Source organism: Staurois parvus, unplaced genomic scaffold (genome assembly GCF_062004578.1).
Source record: "Staurois parvus isolate SC_StPar_1 unplaced genomic scaffold, SC_StPar_1.0 ptg000595l, whole genome shotgun sequence".
Taxonomy (NCBI): domain Eukaryota; kingdom Metazoa; phylum Chordata; class Amphibia; order Anura; family Ranidae; genus Staurois; species Staurois parvus.
Window position 1 is genome coordinate 264,190 of NW_028318391.1, and position 18,619 is coordinate 282,808.

Sequence of the window (18,619 nt, forward strand, 5' to 3'; positions counted from 1 at the left end):
AGAGAAGAGAGGAGAGGAGAGAGGAGAGGAGAAGAGAGAAGAGAGAGGAGAAGAGAAAAGAGAAAAGAAAATAGAAGAGAAAAAAGAAGAGAAAAGAAGAGAGAAGAGAAAAGAGAAGAGAAAAGAGAAGAAAAAAGAGAAGAGAAAAGAGAAGAGAAAATAGAAGAGAAAAAAGAAGAGAAAAGAAGAGAGAAGAGAAAAGAAAAGAGAAAAGAGAAGAGAAGAGAAGAGAGAAGAGAAGAGTGAAGATAAAAGAGAAGAGAAAAGAGAAGAGAAGAGAGAAGAGAAAAAAGAAGAGAGAAGAGAAAAGAGAAGAGAAGAGAAAAGAGAAGAGAGAAGAGAGGAGAGAAGAGAGGAGAGAAGAGAGGAGAGAATAGAAGAGAGGAGAGAATAGAGGAGAGAAGAGAGGAGAGAAGAGAAGAGAGGAGAGGAGAGAGGAGAGGAGAAGAGAGGAGAGAAGAGAGGAGAGAAGAGAGGAGAGAAGAGAAGAGAGGAGAGGAAAGAGGAGAGAAGAGAGGAGAGGAGAAGAGAGGAGAGGAGAGAAGAGAGGAGAGAAGAGAAGAGAGGAGAGAAGAGAAGAGAGGAGAGAAGAGAGGAGAGAAGAGAGGAGAGGAGAGAAAAGAGAAGAGAACAGAGGAGAGAGAAGAGAGAGGAGAGGAGTGAAGAGAAGAGAGAGGAGGGGAGAGAAGAGAAAAGAGAGGAGAGAAGAGAAGAGAAGAGAGAGGAGTGGAGAGAAGAGAAGAGAAAAGAGAAGAGCCACCATACCAGAGTTAATCGTGTAAAGGAGATGTAGGGAGTCTTAGACAATTTGTCATTGCGATGAGCATCCACTGGGTGGTGGAGAGTGCTGTAGCAGTCGGCCAGCTTCTGGGTGGCAGTAACCCTGGTAGTGTTGGGGTCATGAGATGGCTCCCTCAAGAGTGACCGCTACAACATACACATGACTGACAACACGGTACAGGGAACCTATGCACCTAGCCTGAAGGTACGGGAGGAGGGAGAAAGTGAGAAGTGAATCCAGTAAACTGCTACGCTCATTCACATCCAAGGTCCGTGATCTAGTATTGGCGGGATAGTCACATTGCCGCTGGGAGTGGGGTGGCAATCATGGCTGTGATGATGGGGCGAGGCTCAGGCTACACGGTGTCCACCTCTAAATACTGCATTTGTAGAAGAGGAGAAGGTGTACAGTGACACGGGAAGCGCGCTTTCAGAGAAATGCTTAGAGTGTGGGTATTGGATCAACTGTGGGTGTAGGATTATAACTTTTTTTTATTAATGGTTGAACTGGATGGACTTTTGTCTTTTTTCAGCCAGACTAACTATAACTATGTTTTAGTTGAACTGTGCAAGGTGAAGAGATCGCTTCTAAGTTAGGGTGCTGCCTTAATGCTCATTCTTGTATGACCAAAGGGGGTCCCCAACAGGCAACCATCCCTGCCCACAGGCTGGCTTCTCACATCGCACTGCAGAGGAGCATGGTAATGCACAACTAGTCCTGCACTGCATTAGGGCTCCCGGCCAATCTCCACCTTCATAAGCTCTGGTGAAGACAAACCGGTGGCTCAGACCCTCAGGTGAACCCGCATCACCCACCAAGGGGTGTTTATGTACCACAGCAATAGATCACTGTAGCATTGATCTATTAGTGCAAGGAGATGCCTCAGTGGTGTACTTAGATTTTGTGCTGCCCTAGCAACACGAAAATCATCTTCTCACATAGACACCGACCAACACCACCCCTCCCCCTCCCAGGGAGAAAGCCTGACATTGACCAACAACACCCCTGCCCCCACCCAGGAGAGCCTTCCACTAACCCCCCCGGCGATAGAGAGAAAGACACTCATCTTCACAGCCTTAGACATCCCCGAGAACGAGAGTCGGGCTCTACATACACCATCAAGCAGCCCGCAGCCTCTCTCGGATCCCACCTGGTTCCCATGGCAGGCGTATCCCTTCTATCATCCCTTCTTCTGGGGGGAGGTGCTGCCCCCCTGAAAAATGCCACCCTAGGCAATTGCCTTGTTTGCCTTGTTTGCCTTGTGGTAAATACACCCCTGAGATGCCTGGCTGAGGGTCATTGGTTCTACCTAATCCTCCATATTGAAAGGAAGTGCTGTGATATCACGAGGCAATGGGGTTGATTTACTAAAGGCAAATAGACTGTGCAGTCTGCAAATGCACTTGCTCCAGAGCTTAGTAAATGAGGTAAAGCTATACTTTACAAAGAATACCCAATCACATGGGACAGGAAAATTGAAAAAAAAAACAGAATTTTTGCCTGCACATGATTGGATGATGGAAGTCAGCAGAGCTGGTGCTCATTTGCTAAGCCCAGGATCAACTGCTCTTGCGGAGTGCACAGTCTATTTGCCTTTAGTAAATCATCCCAATTGTGTTGCATTGTGTTTACCGTCTCTTCCACCAAGTGCTCGTATGGTGAGGTCTGTAGCAGGGTTAGCAGCCTAGGAGCTCATGGATTCAGCAATTGGTCTTAGTTCTGGAACTCAACTGTTACTGACTGAAGCTGGCTGGGGCCCACTAGATCCGTTGACTCCCGATGTCATCTGTGACCAACAAGGTTAAGCGAGTCATTAAAGATTACCATTTCTTGTATTAAAGAGGTATAGACTCCAGAGAGAGAGAGAGAGAGAGATATCACCCCCCCCCCACCCCCGGTACAAATCATTAGTAAGACCTCATCTGGAATATGCAGTTCAGTTTTGGGCATCAATTCACAAAAAGAACATTGGGGAACTGGAGGAAGAACAGAGAAGGGCAACCAAACTGATAAGAGGCATGGAGGAGATCAGCTATGAGGAAAGATTAGAGGAACTGAATGTATTCTCTACTGAGAAGAGGAGATTAAGGGGGGGATATGATCTCCATGTATAATACATAAGGGGGGATATGATCTCCATGTATAATACATAAGGGGGAATATGATCTCCATGTATAATACATAAGGGGGGATATGATCTCCATGTATAATACATAAGGGGGGATATGATCACCATGTATAATACATAAGGGGGGATATGATCTCCATGTATAATACATAAGGGGGGGATATGATCTCCATGTGTAATACATAAGGGGGGATATGATCTCCATGTATAATACATAAGGGGGAATATGATCTCCATGTATAATACATAAGGGGGGATATGATCTCCATGTATAATACATAAGGGGGGATATGATCACCATGTATAATACATAAGGGGGGATATGATCTCCATGTATAATACATAAGGGGGGGTATGATCTCCATGTATAATACATAAGGGGGGATATGATCACCATGTATAATACATAAGGGGGGATATGATCTCCATGTATAATACATAAGGGGGGATATGATCTCCATGTATAATACATAAGGGGGATATGATCTCCATGTATAATACATAAGGGGGGATATGATCTCCATGTATAATACATAAGGGGGAAATTTGACCTGAAGAAATGGCGCAGAACATGTTTGGAAAGCTACTCTAGCTTCTCTGGGGCTGCAGACCAGGGGGCGGACTGACAACTCATGGGGCCCCCGGGCAATAGGGGATCATGGGGCCAAACTCAAAAAAGCCTATGAAAATGGTACCAGGGGCATCTCATGGGGCCCCCTACTGACCCCGGGCCCTCGGGCAGTGCCTGAGTTTCCAAATGGTCAGTCCGCCCCTGCTGCAGACAGATGTCCGCGGGAAGCAATCCAACTCCAGAGCCTGCTCATTGCTGGTTTTTTTGCTCAACCTGCCCTCTCACCATGATGAAGTGTTAGCGGCAGATGAAATTGTAGAGATGCTAATGTCTCATATACCGTGGGAAGATTGGCAGATCAAAACATATCCTAGCAGCTGTGTAGAGCCATAGAAAGACCCAGGACAGAGCTAGCGGCACATAATGAAATGTACCGGACAATATACGAGGGTGATTCAATTTACCACTGTGCCTAATTATCTGATAAATATACCTAAGCGACATTTTTACACGCGTGATAATTGTCTTCCATGATTCATCCTTCAGCTGCTTGGAGAAGGGACGGTAATAGAGGATGGTTCCAGCATTACCAGTGACTTTGAACAACTACGGGAATAGTTCAAGAGCAAAACAGGATGAGAGATCAGATGAAGTGGAGTGATATTTCCAGGATTTGTTAATATTGAGGGAATAAATCAACCTAGGTATGTTTAGACACTTGCTTCCCTCTCGTGGTCAGCGGTCGGGGGTCAGCCTCGTAGGCCTGTAGAAGTAAAGAGGCACCTACCAACCAGCTGGATCAATACAGAAGCAGGTCACCTTGAGTTGCGGAGTCTAAGTACTAACTAGCATTCACCAGAACTCTTGATGGTGGAGATGGGTTTTGCTGTGTGTCATGGTCCTCAGGATCGCCCCACCAAGAGGTGAGGAAGCGGGGAACCAGTAGCAGATATAGCAGGTTGGGATCCAGCAGAAAACAAGCCAAAGGTAACAAGTGGTTGCAGGTTGGGATCAAGCAGATGGTAGTTGAGGAACAAGCCAAAGTACACTAACAAGTAAAGGTGACTATACGGATGGCAGCAGGAGCAGGGGTGGACTGACAACTCATGGGGCCCCCGGGCAATATGGGATCATGAGGCCCCTGTGTCCTCGCCCACACTCAAAAAAGCCTATGAAAAAGGTACCAGGGGCATCTCATGGGGCCCCCTACTGACCCCCGGGCCCTCGAGTTTCCAAATGGTCAGTCCGCCCCTGAGCAGGAGTGACACCAGCGAGATTTTGACTGGAGAGAGCACAATAATCTGGCAAACAGGCATGGCTTAAATTGGAAGTTCAAGGGAGAATGAAAGAGTTCAATTTCAAGAAAAACCGGGTTCGAGGCAAGATCATTCATGGAATTGTCAGACTCATCCACCTTACCAGCCGTCAAGTGTCTGCTGGCTTCCGCTCACCCAAACAACTAAATTCAAAATACTCAGTAAAATGTAGGTGCAGCGCTTATTAAATATATAATACAAGAATATCCAATAAAAGGCAAATAATGTATACATTAGTCCGATAATATAAATAAATCAGTTCAAGTGACAAATTCCAAGGGTAGTGAAATCAGCAGCAGATAGACTTGTGACACCAGCCAATAGTTAAAGTGCGCACTCACCAGAAGCGCATAGGTAATGCGCATGTAATATAATAACCACCAAGGTAACTCTAAGTAGGCGGGATAGGTAGGTGAACTTCCATCTATGGAATGGTCATCAAGTCTTGGGAAATGATAGGAATCTGCTGGGTCCAGAGGTCCCCTTAAGGATGGATCAGGTGCTCAGCCTGAGTACAGGGCTCCTTTCCTCTGGTTGTAGAAAATCACTGGAGGTGACCTGGAAGCTTAGTAGCTCCAATAAGGAGCCAAGAAACAGGTGCCCATAGGGTAGTATGCTCAAATATTCTAATAGTAATCAAGTAAAAGTAAAAAGTGCAGGGTAGTACATATGACATCCACAGATATGCAGAGCAGCACTAACCCTAACAAAGATGGCCGCCGGGCTTCCTCGTAGCTCAGGCGGCAGTGTGACGTCTGTCTGGTTCCTCCTGAGGCCTTTCGTGCAATGGCACATCATCAGAGGGAGAACCCCTTGTGGTGTCACAAGTCTATCTGCTGCTGATTTCACTACCCTTGGATTTATCACTTGAACTGATTTATTTATATTATCGGACTAATTTATACATTATTTGCCTTTTATTGGATATTCATTTATTATATATTTAATAAGCGCTGCACCTACATTTTACTGATTTCTTTGAAGGTTTATCTTGGTACCTTTTTGGTGTTTTAGCAGCTATTTTAAGGAGCGCTCACTATTTATACTACATTTTACTAAATTCAAAATACTAACAACAACACACAAAGCCATCCACAACTTGGCCCCCGGCTACATCACTAGCTTGGTCTCAAAGTACCTACCTAATTGTTATTCTTTGCTCCTCCAAAGACCTCCTGGTCACTAGCTACCTTGACTCCTCCTCCTCCAGGACTTTTCCTGAGCCCCTCCATGTATGGAACTCCCTACTCTGACCGACTTATGCAGGCCAAAGATGGGTCAAAAATCGGCCGATTTTTCGGCCGAAAATAAAATCGGCCAATTTTTGGATTGTTAGAGGGCTAATTGTTTGGCTGTTTTTCGGTATTTTGGCAGATTTTTTTTATCGGTAAAGTTGGAAAAAAAAATTGGCCGATTTTGCCGATCGGCCGATTTTCGCGGCAATGATGGGCAAATCAGCCGATTTTTTACTGATAAAAAAATCTGCGCATGAGCAGTGACCTGCAAGAGGAAGACAAAAAGAAGAAGAAAAAGAAGAAGAGGAAGAAGAAGAAGAAGAAGAGGAAGAGGAAGAGGATGAAGAGGAAGAAGAAGAGATTGAAGAAGAAGAGGATGAAGAAGAGGAAGAAGAGAAGTGAGGAAGAAGAAGAAGAAGAGGATGAAGAAGAGGAAGAAGAAGAGGATGAAGAAGAAGAGGATGAAGAAGAGGATGAAGAAGAAGAAGAGTATGAAGAAGAAGAAGAGGAAGAAGAAGAAGAGGATGAAGAAGAAGGAGAGGATAAAGAAGAAGAGGATGAAGAAGAGGAAGAAGAAGAAGAGGATGAAGAAGAAGAAGAGGATGAAGAAGAGGAAGAAGAAGAGGAAGAAGAAGAGGATGAAGAAGAGGATGATGAAGAAGAAGAGGATGAAGAAGAAGAAGAGGATGAAGAAGAAGAAGAAGAGGATGAAGAAGAGGATGAAGAAGAGGATGAAGAAGAGGATGATGAAGAAGAAGAAGAGGATGAAGAAGAAGAGGATGAAGAAGAAGAGGATGAAGAAGAAGAGGATGAAGAAGAAGAGGAAGATGACGAAGAGGAAGAAGAGGATGAAGAAGAGGAAGAAGAAGAGGATGAAAAAGAAGAGGAATTCCAGTCCGGCAAAAAGTGTCCCTGCAGAGAGCTCCACTATTTCTTTGACAGTTCCTTGACATTTATAGTGGTTGCAACAATGTATCTATTTGTTTCTGAATAAAAACATCTGTATCCTAAATGGATACAAATAGATACATTGTTGCAACCGCTATAAATAGCGGAGCTCTCTGCAGGGACACTTTTTGCCGGCTGTAGACGGAATGAAAATCGGCCGCTTTTTTTTACCGTTGCTGGTAACGTCGGCCCCTTGAACAACCGATTTTTTGTTTTTTTAAAAGAAAAATCGGCCGATTTTCGACCCATCTATGGCCTGCATAACTCCTACTCTTTCCACATTTAGGCGATCTCTTACAACCCTTCACTTTGGAGAGGCCTATCCTGCCCCCACCTAATACCTGCAGTTTATTTTCTCCATCAGCTCATCCCCCGCAGTTATTCCCTTTTGTATTACTTGACCCTCCTGTAAGCTGTAAGGAGCAGGGCCCTCTGATTCCTCCTATATTGGATCATAACCGTATTGTCTGCCCTCATGTTGTAAAGTGTAAATTGTTATAAATCCCGTATAATAATAATAATGTAATTTTCCAGGGAGCTGTCCAGCATTTCAGGTGGCTGAGCATGAAGAGACATCACCAGACACAGCCCGGGTCCTGACTTTCCCATTCATAAGGTTACATAGTAAGACGTTTGGTAAGGACAAATGCCCATCAAGTTTATAATCTCATGGTGTCCAACAGTTTTGGTCAAGAGAAGGGGATACAAACCTACCAAGGGCAACAGTGGTCAAACAGCCTCCCTGACCCCACATGTGGTGAGAACAATTCCCTGGCTGAGGATATTCCCTTAACATCCTTAGATATATGATAACTGTGGATATGTTATAATGTGATGGGCGCTTTGCTGTCCTGGAGACTGTTTACCAGCAATCATGGGGCCCTACTGGACCCTCAGGGGAGCTTACTAACGTTTTAAAAGGATGAAAGCAAAACATCAGCTTGTATAGTCCTTTGATAGATTTTATTTTGCAATGGCCAGCGTGTTTCGGGGGCTCAGCTCTTGCCCTTCATCAGGGCTAAAAACTAGATAATAGAGAATACAACATTTCCTTAACGTGCAAAAAGCTATATCTATACAATATATACATATACACTATATTGCCAAAAGTATTGGGACACCTGCCTTTCCACGCACATGAACTTTAAAGCCATCCCAGTCTTAGTCCTTAGGGTTCAATATTGAGTTGGCCCCGCCCTTTCCACACACATGACCTTTAATGGCCTCCCAGTCTTAGTCCGTAGGGTTCAATATTGAGTTGGCCCCACCCTTTCCACACACATGACATTTAATGGCCTCCCAGTCTTAGTCCGTAGGGTTCAATATTGAGTTGGCCCCGCCATTTTCAGCTATAACAGCTTCAACTCTTCTGGGAAGGCCGTCCACAAGGTTTAGGAGGGTGTCTATGGGAAGGTTGGACCATTCTTCCAGAAGCACATTTGTCAGGTCAGGCACTGATGTCGGGGGAGGAGGCCTGGCTCGCAGTCTCCGCTCTAATTCATCTCAAAGGTGTTCTATGGGGTTGAGGTCAGGACTCTGTGCAGCCAGTCAAGTTCCTCCACCCCAAACTGGCTCCTCCATGTCTTTATGGACCTTGCTTTGTGCACTGGTGCGCAGTCATGTTGGAACAGGAAGGGGCAGGGGCGGACTGACCAATTTAAGCACTCGGGCACTGCCCGAGGGCCCGGGGTCAGTAGGGGGCCCCATGAAATGCCCCTGGTACCTTTTATAGGCTTTTAGGGTGTGTTTTGAGTGTAGGCAAGGACACAGGGGCCCCAATGATCCCCTATTGCCCGGTGGCCCCATGAGTTGTCAGTCCGCCCCTGGGAAGGGGCCATCCCCAAACTCTTCCCACAAAGTTGGCAGCATGAAATTGTCCAAAATGTCTTGCTATGCTTAGCCCCTGAGAGCGACCCATTCTTTCACCAATGTTTGTAGAAGCATCTGCATGCCTAGGGGCTTGATTGTATATACCTGTGACCATGGAGGGGATTGGAACACCTGAATCACATGATTGGGAGGGCGGGGCCAATACTTTTGGCAATATAGTGTACATATATATTGTACATTCAGTGCTGGAGGTGCCAGAACTACGTTCCCACTGAAAAAAAGCCCTGTTTATATTTAAGGTTAATATTTATGTTTGATAGAATATATTAATATATGGATACATGGTGGATTTATATCATTGTCCCCTACATAATACAGATGGGAATTTCACATTAAACTAATTACATGCCGCCCCGTGGTTACCTTCATAGAACGGTCCTCGCATTCTGACAGGTTCCTCCAGGGGACGCTGGAGTTCTCCTTGGAATCTCTGACCAGCCAGGTGCCCTCCAGGGTACAATACCGGAACACCTTGCCCTGCATCACTGCCGAGAGACAAGCAGACAAACCTTCATCACAAACCAATACTATCACCATTGGTAACTGCAGCCGGAGCCAACCCGCGGGTCCCATTAATGATGAGCGCCAAGCTCTGCATGGTCCATTATTTAGGTAGTGACACTTTGGTTGAGGTTTATTTAGGCCCATCCAATGCCAACATTAACACAATCTACTAATGAAAGACAACAGAAATAAACCTGGAAAAAAGAAAAAATTTAACATCTAAAAACAAAGTATCACACTGGAACAGGGACCATTATCCTGAACCCAATCCATGATCTCTAACCTTTAAATGAATATAAAGTCAAAACATTTTTTTTACCCCTGGAATGAACTAAAGAAGGGTTAGAAGTTATGTTGGTTTGTTGGGACCCCGAGATTATATAATGGAAGCAGAACTCAAAAAAAAGAAAAAAAAAACGATTGGACACGATGGTTCCAACTGTATAAAGCAATGGGAGTCGATAGTAATCAATTAGTAATTGAGATTAGACGTGCGTTTCTTTCCCTTAGGATTCTTTTTTTTGGATGAAAATGTCATTTTCAGAGAATCTCTGAATGCACACAGTAACGAATATCAACAAATCTGAAAAAAATATAACAAAGTTAACGAATGCATTTGTTTAATTTATTTCATTCGGATGATGTCACATGATGCGATAGTAGTTCGGACCCATCGGGAAATGACTTCTATTTTCGAATATGTTTGATAATTCAGATAATGAATGGATCAGATTTTCATTTCCATTCGTTAATTCGGATGCACATGATGCCAGTTGATATTGTCCAATCAGCCTATGCCGTATCTCTTGGTGGGTTGGACTAGCATCCGAAAATATTGAATCCTTCCAATCTGAATCTAACCGATTCAATAATATATTGAATATATAGTGTATATATCGGGGGCGGACTGACACCTCATGGGGCCCCCGGGCAATAGGGGATCATGGGGACCCTGTGTCCTTGCCCAAACTCAAAAAAGCCTATGAAAAAGGTACCAGGGGCATCTCTTGGGGCCCTCTACTGACCCCGGGCCCTCGGGCAGTGCCCGAGTTTCCAAATGGTCAGTCCGCCCCTGGTATATATCAGTCTATCATGAATGCTGTTGCCAGACTCATCCACCTTACTAAACGTTCCGTATCCGCCACCCCTCTCTGCCAATCCCTCCACTGGCCTCCACTCAGTGTCCTCCATCCCTCTCTGCCAATCCCTCCACTGGCCTCCACTCAGTGTCCTCCATCCCTCTCTACCAATCCATCCACTGGCCTCCACCCCTCTCTGCCGATCCCTCCACTGGCTTCCATTCAGTGTCCTCCACCCCTCTCTACCAATCCCTCCACTGGCCTCCACTCAGTGTCCTCCATCCCTCTCTACCAATCCATCCACTGGCCTCCACCCCTCTCTGCTGATCCCTCCACTGGCTTCCATTCAGTGTCCTCCACCCCTCTCTGCCAATCCCTCCACTGGCCTCCACTCAGTGTCCTCCACCCCTCTCTGCCAATCCCTCCACTGGCCTCCACTCAAAGTCCTCCACCCCTCTCTGCCAATCTCTCCACCGGCCTCCACTCAGTGTCCTCCACCCCTCTCTGCCAATCCCTCTACTGGCCTCCACTCAAAGTCCTCCACCCCTCTTTGCCAATCCCTCCACTGGCCTCCACTCAAAGTCCTCCACCCCTCTCTGCCAATCCCTCCACTGGCCTCCAATCAGTATCCTCCACCCCTCTCTGCCAATCCCTCCACTGGCCTCCACTCAAAGTTCTCCACCCCTCTCTGCCAATCCCTCCACTGGCCTCCACTCAGTGTCCTCCACCCCTCTCTGCCAATCCCTCCACTGGCCTCCAATCAGTATCCTCCACCCCTCTCTGCCAATCCCTCCACTGGCCTCCACTCAAAGTTCTCCACCCCTCTCTGCTAATCCCTCCACTGGAGTAATAAATGGTAAAAAAAATTCTAAAAATCTGACTGATAATATTAATTGCTATTCATGCTTCATCAGTTATTACCAGCTTCTTTTTTTTATTTAGTAAGTCATATTATCAGTGAAAAGGTTACATTTCAATGTGTTATAAAGTCACTTTGTGGCTAATTATGTTGTAATGGATATAGTATGTAATTTAACATTCATTTTAGTCTCAGTTTTTATTAGCTCATTTTATCTGCTTTCAGTGCTTTTTACTGTTAAAACGATCGTGTCCATTCTAATTTAAAAAAAAAAAAACTCCTTCACCTTTTTTTCAGATCTACTTTCATTAGGTAATACTCCTTGGGTCTCTATTCCCACATGGAATAGAAATATATTTCCAATATATTCAGAGAAAAAAAAATTATATATGTCACATATATTTAAAATATATTGGCCTACGCTAATATATTTTAACATGTATCCTAAAATTTTTTAATTTAAATATATTTTCTAAAGGTATATATTTAAAAATATTTGTTTTATTTGTAAATGCATTTAAAAAATGTAGATTAAATGTATTTTCAAAATCATTTATTTGAAAATGTATTTTTAAAGATATTTTTCATATATTTTTTAATAGATAAAAAACGCATTTCAACATACAGTATGTATATATTGAAATATATATTTGAAAGACATTGAATTCGTCCAAAATTGTAGTATTTCAAATATATGTCAAATATATTTGGGAAGAATATTTTTAAAATATATTTAAAATATATTTTTCTTCCACGTGGGTTATAGTTTCATATTTTTATATAAATTTTCTGATTACAATCTAGTTTTTTTTAACTAAAATGTTTACCTTTTGTTACTTATATGCAGAATGATGAATGTTAATATGAATTGATCGATACAGAAAATTAATATTTTGTTTGATCATTTTTATTATTATACAAAATTTATAGAGTGCCAACCAGGGGTGGACTGACAACTCATGGGGCCCCCGGGCAATAGGGGATCATGGGGCCCCTGTGCCCTCACCCACACTCAAACCACATTCAAAAAAGCCTATGAAAGGTACCAGGGGCATCTCATGGGGCCCCCTACTGACCCACGGGCCCTCGGGCGGTGCCCGAGTTTCCAAATGGTCAGTCCGACCCTGGTGCCAACAGTTTGCGCAGCTCTTTACAATCTAAAGGGTGACAGCACAGTTACAATAAAGTAGAGAAGAGAGTTAGGAGGATGCTATTTGAGAGAACTTGCAATCTAAAAAGGACGTAGAAAAGGCAATAATTGTGTAAAGATGAGTTGATGGAGAAAAAAAGTTCAGTTGTTAGGTAGAGATGGAAAAAGCTTCTTGGAAGATATGGATTTTCAGGAATCACCCAAAAGCAGACAGTGTAGGAAATAGTGGAACAGATTGAGGTAGGGAGTTCCTGAGGATGAGACAGTCTCTAGACAGATTGGAGTAGGGGGTTCCAGAGGGTGGGAAAGGCTCTGGACTGATTGAGATAGTGGTTTCAGGGAATGGGAGAGACTCTGGACTGATCGGGATAGGGGGTTCCAGAACATGGGAGAGGCTCTGGACTGATTGGGATAGGGGTTCCAGAGGATGGGAGAGGTTCTGGACAAATTAGAGTAGGGACTTTTCAGATGGGAGAGGCTCCGGACATTAGCATAGGGACTTTCAAAGGATGGGAGAAGCTATAGACAGATTGAGATAGGGGTTCCAGAGGACGGGAGAGGCTCTGGAGAAGGGGAGGGTTATAAGCCCTGGGAGGTTTTATTTTTTGCCATCTGTGTCCCATTGGGGATATTTCTCTTCACTTCACAGATGGCAGATATAAACCTCCCAGGGCTTAGAACCCCCCCCCCTTCTCTATCCAAAACGAAAAGAAAAGTTTTGCCTTTAGTTTTACTTTCAGTCCTCCTGCACACGGGACGTTTTTACAGCAGCTGTTTTTGGCTTTTGACGTTTTTTTCTACAGTCAGTAAACCCCCCAGCATGTTCTCCTATGTGTCCATCCCCGGCATGTTCTCCTATGTGTCCATCCCCGGTATGTTCTCCTATGTGTCCATCCCCAGCATGTTATTCTGTGTCCATCCCCGGCATGTTCTCCTATGTGTCCATCCCTGGCATGTTCTCCTATGTGTCCATCCCCGGCATGTTCTCCTATGTGTCCATCCCCTGCATGTTCTCCTATGTGTCCATCCCCAACATGTTCTCCTAGGTGTCCATCCCCAGCATGTTCTCCTAGGTGTCCATCCCCAGCATGTTCTCCTAGGTGTCCATCCCCAGCATGTTCTCCTAGGTGTCCATCCCTGGCATGTTCTCCTACGTGTCCATCCCCTGCATGTTCTCCTAGGTGTCCATCCCCAGCATGTTCTCCTAGGTGTTCATCCCCAGCATGTTCTCCTAGGTGTCCATCCCCGGCATGTTCTCCTACGTGTCCATCCCCAGCATGTTCTCCTAGGTGTCCATCCCCGGCATGTTCTCCTACGTGTCCATCCCCAGCATGTTCTCCTAGGTGTCCATCCCCGGCATGTTCTCCTACGTGTCCATCCCCAGCATGTTCTCCTAGGTGTCCATCCCCGGCATGTTCTCCTAGGTGTCCATCCCCAGCATGTTCTCCTATGTGTCCATCCCCTGCATGTTCTCCTAGGTGTCCATCCCCGGCATGTTCTCCTGTGTGTCCATCCCCGGCATGTTCTCCTATGTGTCCATCCCCAGCATGTTCTCCTATGTGTCCATCCCCGGCATGTTCTCCTATGTGTCCATCCCCTGCATGTTCTCCTATGTGTCCATCCCCAACATGTTCTCCTAGGTGTCCATCCCCAGCATGTTCTCCTAGGTGTCCATCCCCGGCATGTTCTCCTAGGTGTCCATCCCTGGCATGTTCTCCTACGTGTCCATCCCCTGCATGTTCTCCTAGGTGTCCATCCCCAGCATGTTCTCCTAGGTGTCCATCCCCAGCATGTTCTCCTAGGTGTCCATCCCCGGCATGTTCTCCTACGTGTCCATCCCCAGCATGTTCTCCTAGGTGTCCATCCCCGGCATGTTCTCCTACGTGTCCATCCCCAGCATGTTCTCCTAGGTGTCCATCCCCGGCATGTTCTCCTAGGTGTCCATCCCCAGCATGTTCTCCTATGTGTCCATCCCCAGCATGTTCTCCTAGGTGTCCATCCCCAGCATGTTCTCCTATGTGTCCATCCCCAGCATGTTCTCCTAGGTGTCCATCCCCAGCATGTTCTCCTATGTGTCCATCCCCAGCATGTTCTCCTAGGTGTCCATCCCCAGCATGTTCTCCTATGTGTCCATCCCCAGCATGTTCTCCTATGTGTCCATCCCCAGCATGTTCTCCTAGGTGTCCATCCCCAGCATGTTCTCCTAGGTGTCCATACACACAGAGACAGGAATCATTGTAAAAACCAAATGGGACTTTATTGGTACAGAAAGTGGACAACATCACATTATTGTATAAAACATGTTTATGGAGACATATCTTCCTAAAATATACCATAAAAGCAGTATTTTGGCTAAACAGCCCAATATATCATAGCATTGTAAATCAAGACAGCAAAGTACTCCAGAGATGGACACGTTTCTCTTGTTAGCTTCCTCAGGACCCCAAAGGAGTTAAAGCCAAAAAAGTCCAGTATCCTAGATACATGGGCAGCACAGGGGCTAAATGGTTAGCACTTTCACCTCACAGCACTAGGGTCATTGGTCCAAATCCCAACCACGGCACCACCTACCTGGAGTTTGCATGTTCTCACTGTGCCTGCGTGGGTTTCCTCCGGGTACTCCGGTTTCCTCCTACACTCTAAAGACATGTTGGTAGGTTAATTGGATCCTGTCTAAACTGTCCCTAGTATGTAGGTTAGGGACCTTAGATTGTACGCTCCTTGAGGGTTAGGGACTGATGTGAATGTACAATATATATGTAAAGCGCGGCGTAAATTGACGGCGATATATAAGTACCTGGAATGAAATAAATAATAAAATAAATAGATGTCAACATTAGTGGTTATAAAGGGTAGCAGCATCCACAGAGCGGGTTTAAATTTTAAATATTTTAAATTGAATGGGATGTTTTACAAGGTGAGGGTCGACATATACAGTATGTTAGGTTATGATACGAAAAATAATGTTTCTGGTACAAAGTATTTTTTCTTTTTCTAATATTCACTAAAGAAAAACAAAAAAAACAAACAAAAAAAAAAAACCCTCCCACTCGGATTCAGCCTCATTTGCCCCCCTCTGATCACAGAAATGATGATCGCCTATCGTATGCAAATAAGATTTTTTTGTAATTTTTTTTTTCAAATCACAATCTTAGAGCATTTTTACAGATAAAAAAACTCTAGTCCTGTTTTTTTTCCAGCCAAAAACCGTTGATTCCAGTCTATGTGTGTATGGACAAATAGGAGAACATGCTGGGGGGTTTGCTGGCTGTAGAAAAAAAACATCAAAAGCCAAAAACTGTCGCTGTAAAACCGTGGCGTGTGCATGAGGACTAATAAATAGCTTCATACCGGGAGAGTAGATCTCACAGCCGCCTCGGTAGTGTCTCGATGTCTTCTTCAGGCTGGTGGAGACATTAATAATTGGTGAAGGAGTTCTGTCGGTGGCCACGGAGGTTAAATATTGTCCGGAGATCAGCAGGTTGAACCAGCCAAGTGAGGGATTGGGCCAACATGACCATTGATTATCCTTCAGCCTTCTTTCATTTGTCTCGTCACTCTTTTACTCTCGGCAGAGGCAGCAATAATTGAATCCTCCCTCCGGCCTTCCCTCCAGTCTTGCACAGTTGTACCGGCTCCTCCCTTTCAGTCTTGCACAGGTGTATCGGCTCCTCCCCTTCAGTCTTACACAGGTGTACCGGCTCCTCCCCTTCAGTCTTGCACAGGTGTACCGGCTCCTCCCCTTCAGTCTTGCACAGGTGTACCAGCTCCTCCCCTTCAGTCTTGCACAGGTGTACCGGCTCCTCCCCTTCAGTCTTGCACAGGTGTACCGGCTCCTCTCCTGGACTGAAATGGCTTAGTTTACAGGCAGTTTCTTGAAAGCACAAAAATCGCATTCAGGAGTAGAGTTTACAAGCATTTCAAACGACAAACGCGTATAAACGCGTTTATGCGCGTTTGCATTTAGACTCAGTGTTATTGGCTGGTCCAAATCCAGATGCTGTCCGGAGCCTTTTTTCTTCACCAAAGATGCATGCACAGTGTTATCCATGTATTCAAATGGACCCGGGACACCAGTACACCAGTTCCAGGTTTCACGTGAAGGAAACAATGATAGAACGCGCCGCATTATGCTCATGATGGGATCCATAGTGAATACAACCAGAAAAGACCGATCATCTCAACACATACTGCTCTCTCTGCTTCCGCTCTCTCTATTCCTCACAGAATGTCTGAAATAGTTAATTATTTACTGTTTTCAGTGCATTCTGGGCATTTGGGACGGTCTCCTGAGGTTATCTTTTAAAAAATGCTTCTAAAGATAAACGCGCATAAACGCGGCTAAACTGACGTTTTTTAACCTACGTTTTCTAGCGGTCAGATTCCAACGGTCAGAAGAGTTTTCACAACGCCCCGTGTACATGAACCCTTACTCTGATGTCGCTGCACACTGTGAGCGTCTTACAATGTGCATTAGAAGCTGCAACAAGTCAGATAGAGCTCCTCCCCATTTCCTGGCTGGAGGACATCCAGCATCATATAGGTCTCTCCTCGCCAATCTGTCTCTGGCCCGCCCCTTTCATTCATTGGATTTCAGTTCTTTCAATCATGGAGGCTTAACGTCACATGTGGGCATCACCTATGAAACCCCCACTGCTCCAGGCTGACATCAATACATTAAGGCATTTTGATAATTGCATAAATCCTCCCAAGAGCCAGGCTACTGATTGCATCAGGACTGTGAGATCTTGAGAGGAGTACCAGGGGCGGACTGACAACTCATGGAGCCCCCGGGCAATAGGGGATCATGGGGCCCCTGTGTCCTCGCCCACACTCAAATTACACCCAAAAAAGCCTATGAAAGGTACCAGGGGCATCTCATGGGGCCCCCTACTGACCCCCGGCCCTTGGGCCCGAGTTTCCAAATGGTCAGTCCGCCCCTGAGGAGTACTGAGGCAAGGAGCGGTGATATGAACAGCACCCTGCTGGCCCCTCCCGCCAGCCATGATCTGCCTGCATTGTATAGAGAAGCACTGAGAACCAGTGATAACTACACTAAGTCTAAAATAAAGTATGCAATAAAAAAAATAAGGGGTTTGTTTAAAATTGCAGTTAGTATGTTGATGAAGGATAGACAGAGGAACCAGAGAAATGAAACTATGAGCACTGGGTCCAAAATAAGGCATTTCATGAATTTTATGTATTTAAAATGTCCTTAGCATGCTGATGAAGGAGGAGGAGGAACAACAGGAAGGCAGAATATACAATACGAAGATTAAACTGTAGCATCAAAGTATATCTAAAACCACATCCTTTTTGAGGACAACCTGACAGCGCTAGGATCCAAGATGTTGATGGGTAGTTTGGCCTCCTCCTTTGACCATGTTCCTTGAACCATCAAGGATTGGAAGCCTTCTCCCCAGCCACTGTCTGTTGTATGAACCTTCCAACTGTAGGCAGGAAAGGAGTCAGAGTTGTGTGATCCACCAGGACAAGGAACTTCTTGTTTGGGGGGATAGATCCAGGGTAGAGGCTGCTTTTTCCATGCTGATGAATGTTTAGTTAGAGAGTTTTATTTGGAATTGGTCGAAGGGTACTGCCTCGAAGGAGCCAACCATTAGGCCCAGAACTCTCATGAGGGATTTGTTTTGGATCTCAGCTGTCCATCATGAGCTCTTAGAGAAAGAACTTTCTTTTCTGGAAGACCTCTGCCTGAGACGTATGTAGACTTAAAGCAGATACATAGAAGGCTGAAGAGCAGATTTTTTAAAATTGATCACTCCTTCAAAGGCATGAAGAAGTTGAATTGTCTTTTGAACATTCACTTACAAGGGGGGGGGTCATCCAGATAGCCCGTCACATGAATGCCCTGAGTCCAGAGAAGGGAGAGCAAGGGTGCTAAGATCTCTGTGAACACTCTAGGAGCAGAAGATAGGCCATAAGAAAGGGTGACAAATTGAAAATGCTCATCTGCCGCTTCAGAGCATAGAAAACACCGATGTGGTGGGTAAATTGGAATATGTAGGTACACATCCTGGATGTCCACTGATGCTGTTACCTTTTTCTCAGAGAGGCAATTACTGAGTTTCAGATTCCATATGGAATTTTGAAATGTGAAGTTTGTTGAGGGATTTTAAGTCAAAGATAGGACTGTCATG

At 45.1% G+C, this 18,619-nt stretch overlaps 1 protein-coding gene across 1 annotated transcript in view; it reads right to left on the reverse strand.

The window, feature by feature from the left end:
• GLP1R (glucagon like peptide 1 receptor) overlaps positions 1-18,619 on the reverse strand; it is a 469,752-nt gene that overhangs the window by 172,462 nt on the left and 278,671 nt on the right. Inside the window, exon 4 of the mRNA XM_089692563.1 lies at positions 9,233-9,354. Coding sequence (XP_089548689.1) covers positions 9,233-9,354 — 122 coding nt within the window. The remainder of the gene's footprint in view (positions 1-9,232; positions 9,355-18,619) is intronic.